This window comes from Nyctereutes procyonoides, unplaced genomic scaffold, assembly GCF_905146905.1.
Source record: "Nyctereutes procyonoides isolate TBG_1078 unplaced genomic scaffold, NYPRO_anot_genome, whole genome shotgun sequence".
In the NCBI taxonomy this organism is placed as follows: Eukaryota; Metazoa; Chordata; class Mammalia; order Carnivora; family Canidae; genus Nyctereutes; species Nyctereutes procyonoides.
The window spans coordinates 14,445,426-14,460,649 of record NW_026575140.1 but is presented as its reverse complement, the minus strand read 5'-3'; the positions used below and the strand labels follow the sequence as shown (position 1 = coordinate 14,460,649).

General features: G+C 37.2%; 1 protein-coding gene across 1 annotated transcript in view; it reads right to left on the bottom strand.

Moving 5' to 3' along the window:
* The window catches only part of CNTNAP4 (contactin associated protein family member 4), a 247,457-nt gene that overhangs the window by 10,659 nt on the left and 221,574 nt on the right, over positions 1–15,224 (bottom strand). Inside the window, 4 exon segments of the mRNA XM_055304701.1 lie at positions 7,783–7,870; positions 8,583–8,716; positions 10,141–10,365; positions 12,412–12,651. Of these exon segments, the coding sequence (XP_055160676.1) occupies positions 7,783–7,870; positions 8,583–8,716; positions 10,141–10,365; positions 12,412–12,651 (687 nt within the window).

Genomic DNA, 15,224 nt, shown 5'->3' with positions numbered 1-15,224 from the left:
CGGGGGGGGGGTTTCCTCTGCATATTCTCTAAGCTATTTTACTTTTCCCATCTTATTTTTTAGGACTTAATTTTGCATGAGTCAAGCGCTTCATTCATTTGATCTTCTAGGTGATGAATTCAAGTTACAACAAAGAATATCCTACTGACACTTTTGGTCTGGAACAATCATACTTTTTAGTTCCCCAGAGTCTTTTGATTGCTTTGCTAAAAGAAAAGTCCTCTTACCAAGTTTCCATCAGGATAGTATCTGTTTCCCTGAAGAGGCTTACCATGATAGGGGATGATTTTGATGGTTTAATTTCTTCTCCTATTTTATTATTGAATCTTCTTTTTGGTCATTGAATCTTTTTTTTAAAGATTTTATTTATTTATTCATAAGAGACACACAGAGAGAGGCAGAAACACAGACAGAGGGAGAAGCAGGCCCCTGTGTGGAACCTGATGTAGGACTCAATCCCAGGACCCTGGGATCACGCCCGCAGCCGAAGGCAGACGCTCAACCACTGAGCCACCCAGGTGTCGCACTGAATCTTCTTAAGAATGGAGTTGTTTTTCTCATCTGCTAGGTGCTTGTCAGTCCCTGATTTCCCTAGGTGGCTGGCCAACATCCAGAGAAGGTAGACAATATAGCTGCCCCACCTCATGGAGGGTTCAGGTCAAACACTAACATAACCTCTAGACAGAGAGGACTCAAACTTCATGTCATCTTCAGCAGGATTCAGGAACTCCTCAAGGTTCAGGTTCCTTCCTTCTTTGCCAAAGTGGGGAAATCAGCACTGTGAAGTTTTCAATGCTAATCTCTCCCCATGGGGTCCAGAGATGTCTGCAAGCCAAGCACTTCCAAGCAGAGGGAAGGGATCTATGCAATTTAGGATCTGCCAAGACTCTCCTAGGCTGGTCCCTGCCTTGGTTCCTTCCAACCAGAGGGCAAGGAGTCTCCCAACAGTTTCTTCACTGACAACCTCTAGGCTCCCCACTGCATGCCAGGCGGAACCAACAATTCCTATTTTCAGGAGAGTCAATGGGTGGAAATTAGAACAACCAGTGAAGGCATAGCACAGGGGCTTTGCAGCCATCTCCCCAGAACTGAGTCCAAACAAAATGAATAGCTATACTATGTTGTTCATAAGCAAAGCGGGCCTTAGAAACACATAGCATTAAATATCTCGCTAGACATTGACAATTGCACTAATAAAGCCAATGAGCAAAAAGACCTATCTCTCATATTATCTGACTCCTGAACACCAACATCATGTTAAGGATTAAAACAAGGAGGGTGGAAGAATTCAAGACTGACATTTCCTGCTTTACACAATTCTCGAGAGGACTCAATCATGTTTTGGATGTTTCTGGTTATAAAAATCCCTTAACTGACTCAGATTTTTGCCTTTTAAAAAATTAGCCTCAAATGTATTCTCCAACAAAGGAAATGACCTCTGTTTTGTTAAAGAAGAAACCTTTTAACAAAAGGTCTGCAGGAAAAATAAGAGTACCAAGGAGTCAGAGTTTGCATGAAATGCCTTTCTATACAGGGAAAGAGTGCTGTTTCTGGAAAGGGTATGAAGTAAATGGAAGAACAATCACAAGGAGTGCTTTGTGAAATTTCCTGTGGCTCCCATTAACTAACAAACAGAAAAACTCAGAAAACAAAACCAAGTAGTTAGCCATATCTATGAAGAAGGACTTTGTTTAAAAAGAATCTTAGTATCTTTAAACCATAAAGATAAAGATAAGAAGGCTTGCCAGAGCATGGTGCAATAAATCAGAGGAGGAGTAGGGCTGACACCCCATAGAGCATTTTTTTTATCATTATAGGCAATTACAACCAGGATTCAATAAACAAGAGTTAGTGGAAAAGTAAAATGGCAAAGCAGACAGTACGTACTATGTGGATAAGGAAGAAGTTTTTCATAAAAGGTATTTATTTGCCAACCAAACCTACTGCTCTTAGGTATGACCTTGAAAATCTGATTAATACAAAAGCTATTTATAGTTAGGTATCTCTGGGTGACCTGTACTTCTCTTCTGCTTTCAACATGACCTGTCCAAAGTGTCACAAGACATCTACAAAATCACGGTGTCCTTAAGTAATCTAATTAAACTATCTTTCTGTGCCCCCTTGGCTCTGATATTTTACATAAAATATCACTGAGACTAACATTTGTTCCTACAGCTCTTCTAAGAGATGGAGTAGACACCCTCTTCCCTCTGACCACACACTTTATTTACATCTGGCCTAAATCTCCACTGCAGAAATCTGAGCTACTTCCTGGCTCTGCAGCCTCAGAAGAGATCAATGATCCCTATGGGTCATTGCCTCTAAATATACCAAAGCTATTGCTCAGCACAGAATGAGTGAAAAACATCTTCAGGCTTTTCAAAAACTCTTCTAACATAAAAACAATCCACAAACAGAAACTCTGAACTTCATTTTACAATGAGTTTTGGACATAAAAACAAATGTAATGGAGCCTATTAATTACAAAGGAATGTGAACCAAGTTTGTCTGATGCAGCCTGGTTCTTCCCAAACCACGATGGACCAGAGAATTGCTGCTGTCAGGGTTCTTGCACCATAATGCATCTGACATAAAAAAGTAATAGATAGTAACTGTAAACTTCACTCAGCCTTTGAACAGTGATTTTTTGGTCATTCTACAATAGGTTAAATTATATCATTCAAGATGTGAACACATTTTTCCATGAAAGGTTTTATGCAATTTCAAGATTGTGTAATGGTCTTGAGATTTTTTTTTTCCATGTGCGGCACTGTGACCCAACAAAACCTTAATGAGTTAGCAAAGCAACTTTATACCTGCATATTTCCTTTGATTAATTACATCTTAGAGAGATCTCTCTTTTTTTTTAAGATTTTAGTTATTAATTCAAGAAAGACACAGAGAGAGAGGCAGAGACACAGGCAGAGGAAGAAGCAGACTTGATGCAGGGAGCCTGATGTGGGACTCGATCCCGGGACTCCAGGATCACGCCCTGGGCCAAAGGCAGGTGCTAAACCGCTGAGCCACCCAGGGATCCCGAGACCACTCCTTATATAATGTCCAAGTTAAGAGTTCTCTTAAAGGAGCTGATTGAGGAATCATTCACTTTGGCATCAGTACTTTATGTGAACAATATACTTAACAGAGAAATGACATCAGACTGTTTTCCTTTTGGAAGGAAGACCAGAAAGAAAAAAGAACTGCTTCCTCTCATTTTTACAAAGGAAATGGACCAGAGTAACAAAATTTTAACTCCACTCATTGTTAACAAACATGAGTAGCAGTTATCAAGCAAGGAGGATAATTTTTAGGTAATAATATCAAATTGTACTACGATGCCACAGAAATCATCTCTAACCCTCTATTATACTTAACAGACAACGCTAGCAGAATTCACATTTCATTGCTCTTACGCTGACTGACCAGTCTCATAGCTTATCACTAGGCTGGCCTGGCCAGCATCTCCTTGCTTTGTGCCTCAAACTCCTGAAGTATCCAACTCTCCTGCCAACCTCATTCTCTCTTCTCATCCATCAATTCCTGTTCTTTAATAAAGTCACTCACACAATAGTGTCAGTCCCTGATAATGACTTGATTTTTTACTTATTCCTGGTGCAGGTACATTTTAAAGCATGTCAGTAATTAAAGAAATAAACAATTGCTTTCTCTTTTTTATCTTAGAAATTATTCTTGTTTTATCATTGTACAAAAGGTGCCTAGATTTGGCAGCTGATAAATATATAATTTGAGATGTGTGACTTGTGCTTTTATCATTTGGTTTTTTTTTTTTTTTGAAGTGTAAGTAGAGCTCTGTTTTATTATGTTTGACTGCCAAGTGAAGGCGATGAGGGTAATATCATTGTCAAAGGAGCCGACTCGTCCTTCCCACCTGGAGCACATCCTCCTAATTATATGAGCCTCTGACAAAATCCCAATGTCTACCATACCATTTGCTCTATAATTAAAATCAGATAACATGTTTCAGCAACCTGAATGTTCTTTGGGACATGACACTTTGATCTATACTCATGAATCATGATGAGGAGAATGGTGTTTTTAAGTTTCTAGGTATGGCCAGTTCAAAATAATGTTGCTAATTCTCTGGAAACACAGGATGAAGCCACTCTATGTACCGAGGATGTTTTAATTGTTAAAATATTCAAAAATCCACCTGATGAAGAAAAAACAGTAAGTAGATTTCTTACTGCTTTCGTTTTAAGCCGTATTTTTCTTTTAAAATTTGTTTTTAAAATAACGATTATCTTAAGTGTCATTTCACAATATACTTTCACAATCAGGACTCAGGTCATCTGATTGATCTTTCTTCACCTCTAGGCACTGAAGCGAGTTTTACATAAAAGATTTCTGACACACTGGAAATTGTTCTTACAGCTCTTCAGTGGAGACTGAGTGGTTGTCCTTTCCTTGCTGACTACAGACATTTACATCTGGCCTAATCTCCACGCAGTAAGCTGAGGTACCTCCTGGCTCTGCGTCCTCAGAAGAGATGAATAATGACTATTGATCAAGATCTCTAATATGCAAAACCATATATAGAGCACTCAGAGTGAGTGAAAATCATCATCCAGCTTTTACTAAAATAAATCATAAGACTATTACAACATAGAAAAGTATTTAGATACAGGATTCAGAGCTTAATTTTATAGTGAGTTATGAATATGAAGAGCAGATTTAATGTAGTTGAAGTTGATCGTAGGAGGATCTGAACTAAGCTGCCTGGTGAAAACCTTGATCTTCCCACCACAGTTCCCAACTGCTAGTGATTATTATTGTAGAAGTTATTGAGTCCTTAAATATTTTAAGTGTAATAGGGAGTTAGAGATGGTTTCCGTGTTGTCATAATACAGTTTTATATTATATCTAAAATTTACCTTCCTTTTGAGTATCTGCTAGTAATGTTTGTTCACAGTGACAATAATCCAAAATTATCTCACAGTTCTTCCTAAATTTAAAATATGAGTAATGGAGAAAGTTGAAAGAGGGAAAATATGTCCTTTCTGGGTTTCCATCTAAAATGGCAGTGAATGGTCATATCTTCTGTCCTTGGTTGAAAAGGCAGACAAATTACAACTCCCCCCCAAAAAAGACTGATGAATGTTTATATTATGCTCTCTTAAAAGAAATATTCAGAAATTATAAAATGCTACAAATATTTAATTCATTTTTTTGGAGGGTAATTTGTAACTATTTTATCTTAAAGCAACCTAGGATACATTATACTCAACTGGATACACAGGAACGTTTTGTATAACCATTATGTGTATGCCCAATAACCATGAGCTCTTTGAGGGCAGGTGTAATGTCCACCTTGCTGAATGGCATTCTCTGTATACATGGCAGGTGATCACAGAGTATGTGCTAGATGAATCTGAGCCACACAGGCTTCCAAATAGAAAAAACATATTGGTAAGCATTGGGCCCCAAGAATGTGCCCTGCAGACCTCCAACTAGAGGAGAGTAATCAAACAAGAACCTCAGCTTCCAGACTCTGAAATCTATCTTTATACTTGGGCCAAGACCATGCTTCCTGTGGGTGGTTCCCAGTGGTGGCTGATCATAGCAGAGGTTCCTAAGAGGTTCCTCATTCTGGGGAAACAGGAGATTCTTCTGATGGCTAGTTGACTCAAGGGCTCCCCAAAGACTGCTCGACCCCTCTGAGATTGCACAGATTTCCAGGATTCTTTTAACTTTTCCTCTCTCTCTCCTTCATTTGGAGGCAGAGTTTCATGGCCATCTGATGGCTCTGCCAGTCTTGGCCTGCTCTGTCTCCACTTACTTTTTTACAAGTGTTCCCTGAATAAAATCTTCACATGGTTAATTTTGTCTTAGCAACTGCTTCTTGGAGGACCCAGTCTAACATAATAAGAAACTCCAAGACTGAACACTCTCTGGAAAATTATTAGCTCCATTTTAGCATCTATTTTATTATAAATTAATACGCTATATTAAAATATAATAATATACTACATATATTTTATTGTAAATTCATATACCACACCAAATTTGACCATAAATTATTACTTTCCTTTGAATTACAAATGACTTGAATAGAGCATTAGCCCTTGGTCAAGATCCACACCTTAGGTACATGCCATATAAATTCTTATCTAAACTTTTAGAAGAATGAGTTGATTCAGACTATAAAATTCATTGTTGAATCTGGACTTTAATCTTACTTCTCAGTATGAGTGATATGCATTTTAATAATATGCTATTCTTGAGTAAAAACATTAACATCTTTAATTCCCTACTTATCTCTCGACTCATTTGCAAAAAGGGAAATATTTATATAATGAATCTTATTATTCCTGTTTAATTAATGCAATCCTCCTAATAGAATGCAGATAAGTTTCCCAATTGTTTTATAATACATTTAACATATTTCTACTCACAAAAAGTATTTTCATCAGTAACTGTGGCATTAAATTTGAAGATTTTATTTCTTCAGAAATATGGTTGTATTAACATTATGCATGACTGTTAAAATTTTCTATCTTGTGTTTTACATTTTTATGTAATGCCTTGTCTCAGACCCTGCTAGACTGAGGAACTCTTGAGATCAGGATTTGTTATATTTACTTGATTTTTTTTATTACTATAGTTGAATTTACATAATTTACACAATGAAACTCACTTTGAATTTTTCAGTTAAGCTTCCAAATATCTAAGAAGTACTTTGCACGTGTCCACTCCAGCATACTGAGAGAACATTGCAATTTGTATTTCCTGTTTGTTTGGAGAATGATTGCACACAATTTTGGTGCTCATCACAGTCCTAAAAAGCCTATAAATATTTATAAATTTAACTATTAGCCTTCTCAAGGGCCAGTATTTTGATCATTCACCCGTGGTTTTAATCAAACATTCTCAGGATTCTGAGATTATATACAGGGAATGTAAAGAATGATTAGTCAAGGTACAAATAGCTGAAGAGTTCAAAAAATAAAACATTCCATTTACTATTTGGGGCAAAATATTCCAGGTTATTGTCAAGTATCAAACAAGAAATGAAAATCAGACTGCAAGAGGTCCCCCACCCCCACCAAATAATGTGAAATTATAATTTACTTGTAACTAAAAAGAAAACCCTTTCAAAACGTACTGTCCCTCTTTCCATTTAGTCTTTGTTGGCAAGTATTAAAAAATGTATATATATACATTTTGATGTTAAAATAGTAAGAGTATGTTTCTACTTCAGTGCTAATATCAGAAGTAATTGGTGGATATAAATAATAATCACATTTAAATAAACATTGGGTTCCAGCAAGAGCGGCAAGTCACTATCACATTTCAACAAGGTAAACAGATCCAAGCCAGAACCTAAAGCAGATTCATGAACTTGAAGAAAAGCAATTGCGCCCCCCCACCCTTCTCTCTTAGGCCTGGGCCCAGTTTGATCATTAGATGACAGCCTGTGTGTTTGGCAGCTGATTGATACATAGTCTGTTATTTTTGCCTTTATTGTTTGATCTTTTGGAAGTGTGAGAACAATATCATGCTTCATTATGCAGAGACCACAGAAGCATTACTACCAAAGGACCATGCTTGCTCAGCAGGAAGTCCCTGCACATGGTTACATAAACCTCCGAGAAGGTACAGTTTCTGCCTGGATCATCACTCATTTTGTAATTAAAATAAAACAGGAGATTTCTTTTGGCATGATGAATTTGTGTGTGGCCTATGTGCACATGTGTATATTTGGAATAGGACTCTTCTGATCTTTACGCGTCATGATTAGGGGAAGGTCATGCCTTTACTTACCTAAAATCCTGCCCAGTACAAGAGACCTGATGGCACTGAATTCTGTACCTGATGACAGGTGGACTTGTCTCTTTGCATTCTCGTCAATCTATAGAATTGTTACATGAGATTAAACAGCCAGATGGGATGCCATTTTGTTGGGAAGAGAACAGAAAGCAAAGGAAGACAAAAGAAAATGATAAAATCGGCAATTAATTAGTATGTCCCCAAAGAGTTAGAAAAACAAATCTAAAAAAGTCATTTACAAAGATGGAAACTTATTGTACCCTCAGATATCAGTGCACCCCAACCTTCTATTCCCTTATATCAGTCTAATTTTCTCACTGTATGAGAAATCCAAAACTTATGGCAAAGCTAAAAAAAGATACAAGTTATTTTCACCTTATACTTTTAGCTAGGTTAGTATTTTCTCTTGAGTCATTCAGCTACAAGGTTTTCCTCTATGTAGAGGGCCAAAACATTCATGCTTTTCTTCAAAAGCTGGTAGAGTGAACAATTCCATTGGTTTCATTAGAGTAGCAATACCTCTACTGAGTGGTACATATGATAAAATAGATGGCTTTCCCTCCTGAACAATGTATAATACTGACATTTTTGGTATCAACTATCAGTAATGTCTTGGACAGAATCTTTATCCTTTCAAAAACTAGACCGCATTTGACAGTCTGTCTATGGCGTGGGCAAGAGCAGCACTGGAAGGATGTCTTTAGTCTATTCATTATCGTAATTCTGCTGACAGTCCTTCATGCTGGGAAATCAAAACGGTGACCACTACACTTCCGTTGAATTTACTGTATTACCTCTACAAAGACCACTCCTTCCTCTCTGTTAATCTCCACGTGGTGAAGCTGCCCATCCGCCATGTTTTTGAAATCAAAGTTAATGACATCAGGTTCTTGGTATCTATTTAGTTTGTACCTGATCTGCAAACTTCCTAAAGTAGGGAAGAAAAGTTATAGTTTTAGTTAAATTGTACTTTAAGAACTACTTACAAAAACTCAGAGTACTCTTTTTTAGCTACTGATTTCTGGTGGAAAATTCACAGTAGCTTATTTGGATGTTTCTTTTCTTTATAATTCCCAGAAGTCAGCTTCTATGTCAAATTGCACTACTTTCCAGATGAAGACCAAGCATGTTGCCAAGAAGCAGTCTTTCCTGCAAATATCTAATTTTTCCCCTACAAGTCAAATATGCAGCTAAGTGTAAGCAGGTCTCTACACTAGCCTCTAGCTTAAAAAGATACACCTTAGTATATTATGAAATGCCAAACTATTGTGGAATATTGCATAACATGTTTCCATAATCTCATCTTTGAAAAAACACACCTATCACTCCTAAAGTGCAATTGATTAATGGAATTTTTATAAGCAAATGGAGTTTTACCAAAGATGAGAAATATTTCCAAGTAGTCATGGTCATAGACTTTGGAATGAAGTTAGGATTAAATGAATGGTTTTTAGCCACACTTACCATGAGAACTAATATTACTCACTTAGCTGCCTGCAAAATGCCAATTAATTTATTTCACAGGGTATCTCCAATTTAACAAAGAAAATATCCTAATGCATAAATAAGCTTCAAGCTCAAAAGGTACACAAATGAAGGTAAATATACTTATTAAACGATATTATTTTTATTTTAGTGTTCAGTGCCCTTGAGCCATATTTATTTTAGTTGAAATGATATATTCAAGTTTATAAATTTATTTTCCTTAATCAGATAATTTATCTATAGGATTTTTATCTTTAATCTGAATATAGGGAGGAGAAAAAAACATCAGCAAGTGGTTTTCTGTGACAAAGTTTCTGTAGCATACACATATCTTAATCCACACAAGTCATTGCCCTGCACTGATGTGCCAGCATTTCCCATGACTATTTCATTGCTGACCACTAGAACCAACAGATTTGTGGACCTTTTCTTATATATAATGCTAGGTTGTTAACATCCTCTCAAAATTTCTCTAGTTTTAATTGTAGGAAATATTTATTATATACAAATAGTCATCTTATTTCAAAATGAACCACAAAATTGATACTGATATTACATGGAATATCATAAAGAGCTTCAAGTAATAATAAAATATGATAAATATTTTATAGAAATAAAAAATTAACATTGAGTGTGTGAAATCATCAAAATTATAACAAGCTAAAGCTATTTTAATAATTTTAAGTAATCCTTTCAGATTAAATTTCTAGGATAGTATTGAAAAACAAAGCTCAATACAAAGAAAAAACAGGCACACTTTTCCTCTTGTTTGTATTTTGAAAGGCAAGAACATGAGAATGATCCATATTATTACTAATCTAATGTTCTAATTCAATTTTCTCTCACTCTCATCTAAAAAGCACTCACCATTTTTGGCAATGATAACTGAAAGGTATTCTTTATAAAAGGAGCTCACATAAAGCAGTAAGCTTGGTGCTCGTGTTGTTCGAAAGCTAAATTTGATCATTTCTCTGCTCAGCTTCATATCACCATGAAATGAAGCAGCGTGGGAGCTGGAATTTTTACTTAAGGAATAATTTTCTTGAAAATTGTAAATCAGAGATGAGCCAGATCCAAAATATGCAGAAATCTCTGAAATGATACACACATTTTATGTTAAAAAATTAAATACAAAGATCTTGTTTCAGTTATATTATTTAATTATTAATAACAAATTGTATAGATATAACAAATAGCCCCAAACCAGAATTAAATAACACAGAAAATTAATAGAGCTTTTATGACAGTCCTTGAAATGGCTTTATGTTAGAATTACACATAATTAACTTACTAGTTAACCTTACAATTGAAAGCATAATGCCGTCCTCTCTAACTTCAGACATAAACCAGTTTTTGGCTTTTATCTCCCTTATCATCCATTTTTTAATTTAAATTTTTAGTCCCATCCATTATTTTGTAGCTAGAATACACTTGTCTTCCTGTAATAGGAAGGAAGGACGTTTGAGGAGTCATCTTACCTTCCAGGATCAAGGGCAGCAATGTTCCTTTTTGCCCACTTTCCCCCTATTTATTGTGCCCTACAAAAAGAAGCTAAATCCAGCCTTATTATAAAAGAGGGCAGTGGGCATCTGTGTAGCAGTGGATCCACATAAGGAACTATCCAGCCTCTCTTAGTTTTACAAAAGTGTAGTACTTTGCTTATATGAGATTAATATCCCAAATTTACACACACATGCATGTGCATGCACACACACACCACATGTTTGTATATATATATATATATATATATATATATATATATATATATATATGAAAATGAGGAGGGTATTATAGGAATAATTAGAGCTGGATCCTTGAACTCTGCTTCTCTCCATTACTATAAAGGACCAGTTGTGAAAGATGAGTTGTAAATGATGCTCACAGGGTAACACAGCAACATCCCCATTCCCTCGGTATTTGAAGAATGTTTTTGTGTGTTTGTTTTATGATTTTTATTATCTATAATACACTTTTTATATGCAATATGATACTTAGCCACAGAGTAGCATTCTTGATTGCACTTAGCAAGCTGAACTAGAAATCATTTAGATTCAGAAAGTGAAGACAATTTCTTGGGAAGAAGTGGTTTTTGTTCTAACTTTATGTAGAACCCATGACCCTGAGATCAAGACCTGAGCCAAGATCAAGAGTCAGACACTAAAACCATTGAGCCCCCCAGATGCCCCCTAACTTTAAAAGTAAACTGCCTCCTGGAATGATTGCAGCAATGTGTAAGTTATTATCACAGGTTGACTTGAAATTATAAGTTAGTTCCGGTAAAAAGTAGATGACTTTTCACCCACTTTTCATGAAATAATCCCACAAGATTTCTTTGCAAACCAGGAGTTGCTTCAATTTGGAGGCAATTTTTGTGAGCCTCCTACAGGAAAAGGTTCAGTAGCCCAGACACACTCAAATAAAGCAACTGAATTAAACATGATGGCAGTTTTCTAGGAGCAACTATGAAAGCATAACAAATGTTTGTGTATTCAGAGAAGTCCGTCCAGAACACTTAATACTGCACTCAGTTCTTTCTTTCTTCCATGACATAGGTCTGTGAACAAGACAAACTGACAAATATTTCACTATTTTACTTCACAGATATTGGCCACATCATAGAGCAAAATGCCTGAGCATCTCTATTTTGTTACACGTGCATATTTAGTGGAAAATTTATTTTTATTCTTGGAAAAAATATTTGTTTGGCAAAAACCAAAAAAACCCCGCACTTCCTCAATCTCCTTTCACAGTTGACTTTCTTCATCAAAAATAACAATAATGCCTTTAGTGATTTTAAAATAGAGAACCACCCCGTGGGACAGGTTGTTGATAGCCTTATCATTTAAGAGCATCAACATTAGACGGAAAAAAGGCATAATGAGTGGCCAACACCTTAAGACATCTAGAGTGAACTTTACAGGATTTATTATTAATAGATACTATTTTTTAAAGACTTGAGGCAAATAGCAATGAAATGAAATGGGGTTAGCATGAAACAAGAAATTTGCAAAAAAAAAAAAAAAAGATCAGAAATGGAAGCATTTTTTTGTCTCAAATTAGCCACCCAGAAAATGACTGGAGGATGTTTTCTTCATATTGGATGAGTTTTCCTGTTAGGACACCCCAAGCCATACTTACCCTTCGAGCAGAATGGCCCTGTATATGCAGAGAAGGTGCAGTCACAAGAGAACCCACTGAGCTTTTCTCTGCATTTCCCTCCATTTTGACACAATTTTCCATAGCTGCTGCAGTGGCCTCTGCAACCCGGCTCCACTCCGGGTGTCACCTTAGCTCTTTCTTCCAGGTCCAGGGACATTCCGTTCAACTGCAGAGATCGAATGCAGCCCAGAAAGCCCCTCTGTCTGGTGGCCGTTCCACCTAGAAGGGAAATACTACAAATGGAAACATGTTCCTAGGTGTTTATTCAGGATTTAAAGACCAAACAGGGATCCCTGGGTGGCGCAGCGGTTTGGCGCCTGCCTTTGGCCCAGGGCTCGATCCTGGAGACCCGGGATCGAATCCCACGTCGGGCTCCTGGTGCATGGAGCCTGCTTCTCCCTCTGCCTATGTCTCTGCCTCTCTTTCTCTCTCTCTGTGACTATCATAAATAAAATAAAAATTAAAAAAAAAAAAGACCAAACAAAGCGGAGGCCTCACAGAACGGCAGGGAATGGCCAAAACTGGATGTGTCAATAGAATGTGGGGAGCGCAATTTGTGACAGAACATTGAAAAGATCCAAGAAGATAAAACATGAATTCTGTTTTTTCCAAAGGTTGAATTTGTTTCATACTGGTTTTCTAAAAAGGATTTATTAAAATGTAAGTCAGAGAGGTTTTCTTTTCTGAGTTTTTTTCAAAGAACAAAATAAGTCTCTTAGGTTCATGCAAAGTAACAGTGAGATGGATTGACAGTCTTAAGTAGAAGCTTTTTTTTTTCTTCAATTTTAAACCAACATATGTTTGGGGTGAGTGTGGCTCCATTTCTCATATTGAAACCTGGTCCTGATGCTGGTATGATTTTAATTTATTGAGAATTATGAAAGACACCTTAAGTTCTTCTAACGACTGTGCACTGATGTGGTCTTTGGTTATTATTCTTCCATCAAAAACATGGTACTGGGCAGCCCGGGTGGCTCAGCGGTTTAGCGCCTGCCTTCAGCCCAGGGCATGATCCTGGAGACCCGGGATCGAGTCCCACGTCGGGCTCCCTGCATGGAGCCTGCTTCTCCCTCTTCTTGTGTCTCTGCCTCTCTCTCTCTCTCTCTCTGTGTCTCTCATGAATAAATAAATAAAATCTTAAAAAAAATGGTAACTAAGATTATTCACTTTTGTCTGGCATATTTCCCAGCGAATTTTTTCTAAATACTGGTCTAGTGTGGATTGACCTAAGCTTGGAAAGATTCTCAATAAACTGGGGGAAAGGGGCTTGTCGGAGAGACAGTGATATAGCATTTATGGAATAATACATGACAGTATGACTTATCAAGTCACCCCTGAAGAGGTTTCCACTGTCTGAGTGGAATCTGATCCTGCTATGTAAGGTATAGAGGCTCTTAAACTTTAAGGAATGTGTCACACGGAAGCCTTCTGGAAAATACAGCCTCACTCCAAGAAATACTGATTCTGTGGGCCAGAAACAGGGGCTATGAATCGAAACAATCAACAAACCTCCCAAATGGATCTTATTCAGGTGGTCAGTCGACCCCACATTTTATAAGCAATGTCCTAGTAAGAATGTAAGCTTGAAAAGGGCCTTCACCCGATGTCCAGGAACACCGTAAATTGAAGGTGTTCCTTCAATTTCTACTCAGAACTTGAAGTGGGAAAATAGTACTCTAAATAGTCTGGATGATTCTACCCAGGTGCATTAGAGGGTCACGGGTCCTCGAAAAAGGAGCTCTGCCACTGAACAGATGATGCTGCCTCACCGTCAGGATCTGAGACCTGCTCTGTACAAACTGTCTCTTCCTAGGACGGCTTCCTCCCTCCTCTACCACTTTACTTAGCTAGCTCTCATCTAGCCTTCATTAATTAACATCTCCTTATCTTCAGAGATTAAACAGGTTTTTATTTTAACTTTCAAAACCAAGAGGTGGCCAGAAAGACCCTAAAAATAGGCCTTTGTCACCATCTACCAGGTTTTACATTTTACCAACAGACTTTGTATATTACGAGAGTCCCGCCATTAGATACACTTTGGTAAGGGCTGCTTCAATCACACTGTACCCTAGCACCAAAAACTGTGCCCAACACATAATGGCTGCGCAGTAGCTATTTATAATCATACTAATTAATCAGAAATTGACATTGATAACTGATTATTAACAATCAGTTAATGCACTGGCTCATTAAACTGGATGATGCCATAGGAGTGGGAGCTGGGTGCTTGATGCTTCAGAGAGAGGAACACTATTGGCCACACAGGGTAGTTTGGGTCCCCAAGCCTGAGAATGAAGACAAAACCCAAGGAATGTTTCTGAATAGATCAATCACATATTTTTGGATAACAAAAATACCACGAAGGGAAAACTAAAAGAATTCTTAAGAATTTTGGACTCATGACTCATGGCACTAGTGGTATTTAGAATTCAGATCATAGACATAAGGTCTCCATTCAAACAACTATACTTAAATTTGTGTATTGAAATTACTTCAATTGACATAATTAGTGCCTCTTCCGTGAAGCAAATACAGTGAAGTCATATTTTCTATTTATAAATCCAGATGCAGTGTGCTATGGAACCAGATATATTCCAATTCCAGTTTATGTGGGCATGCCAGGGACAAAGGAGTCTAGCTCATCCCGGAGTCTCAGAATAGCGGATAATCTTCTTGTTTCCTTCCTCCTACACTTACTCTGTCTCCTCCCATTTTTGAAGTCTCTCTTCTCCCCTTATTCTTAGGACTCTTCTCCTTTTCCTTCCACATTAAAGCTGCTACTCACCTTAGTT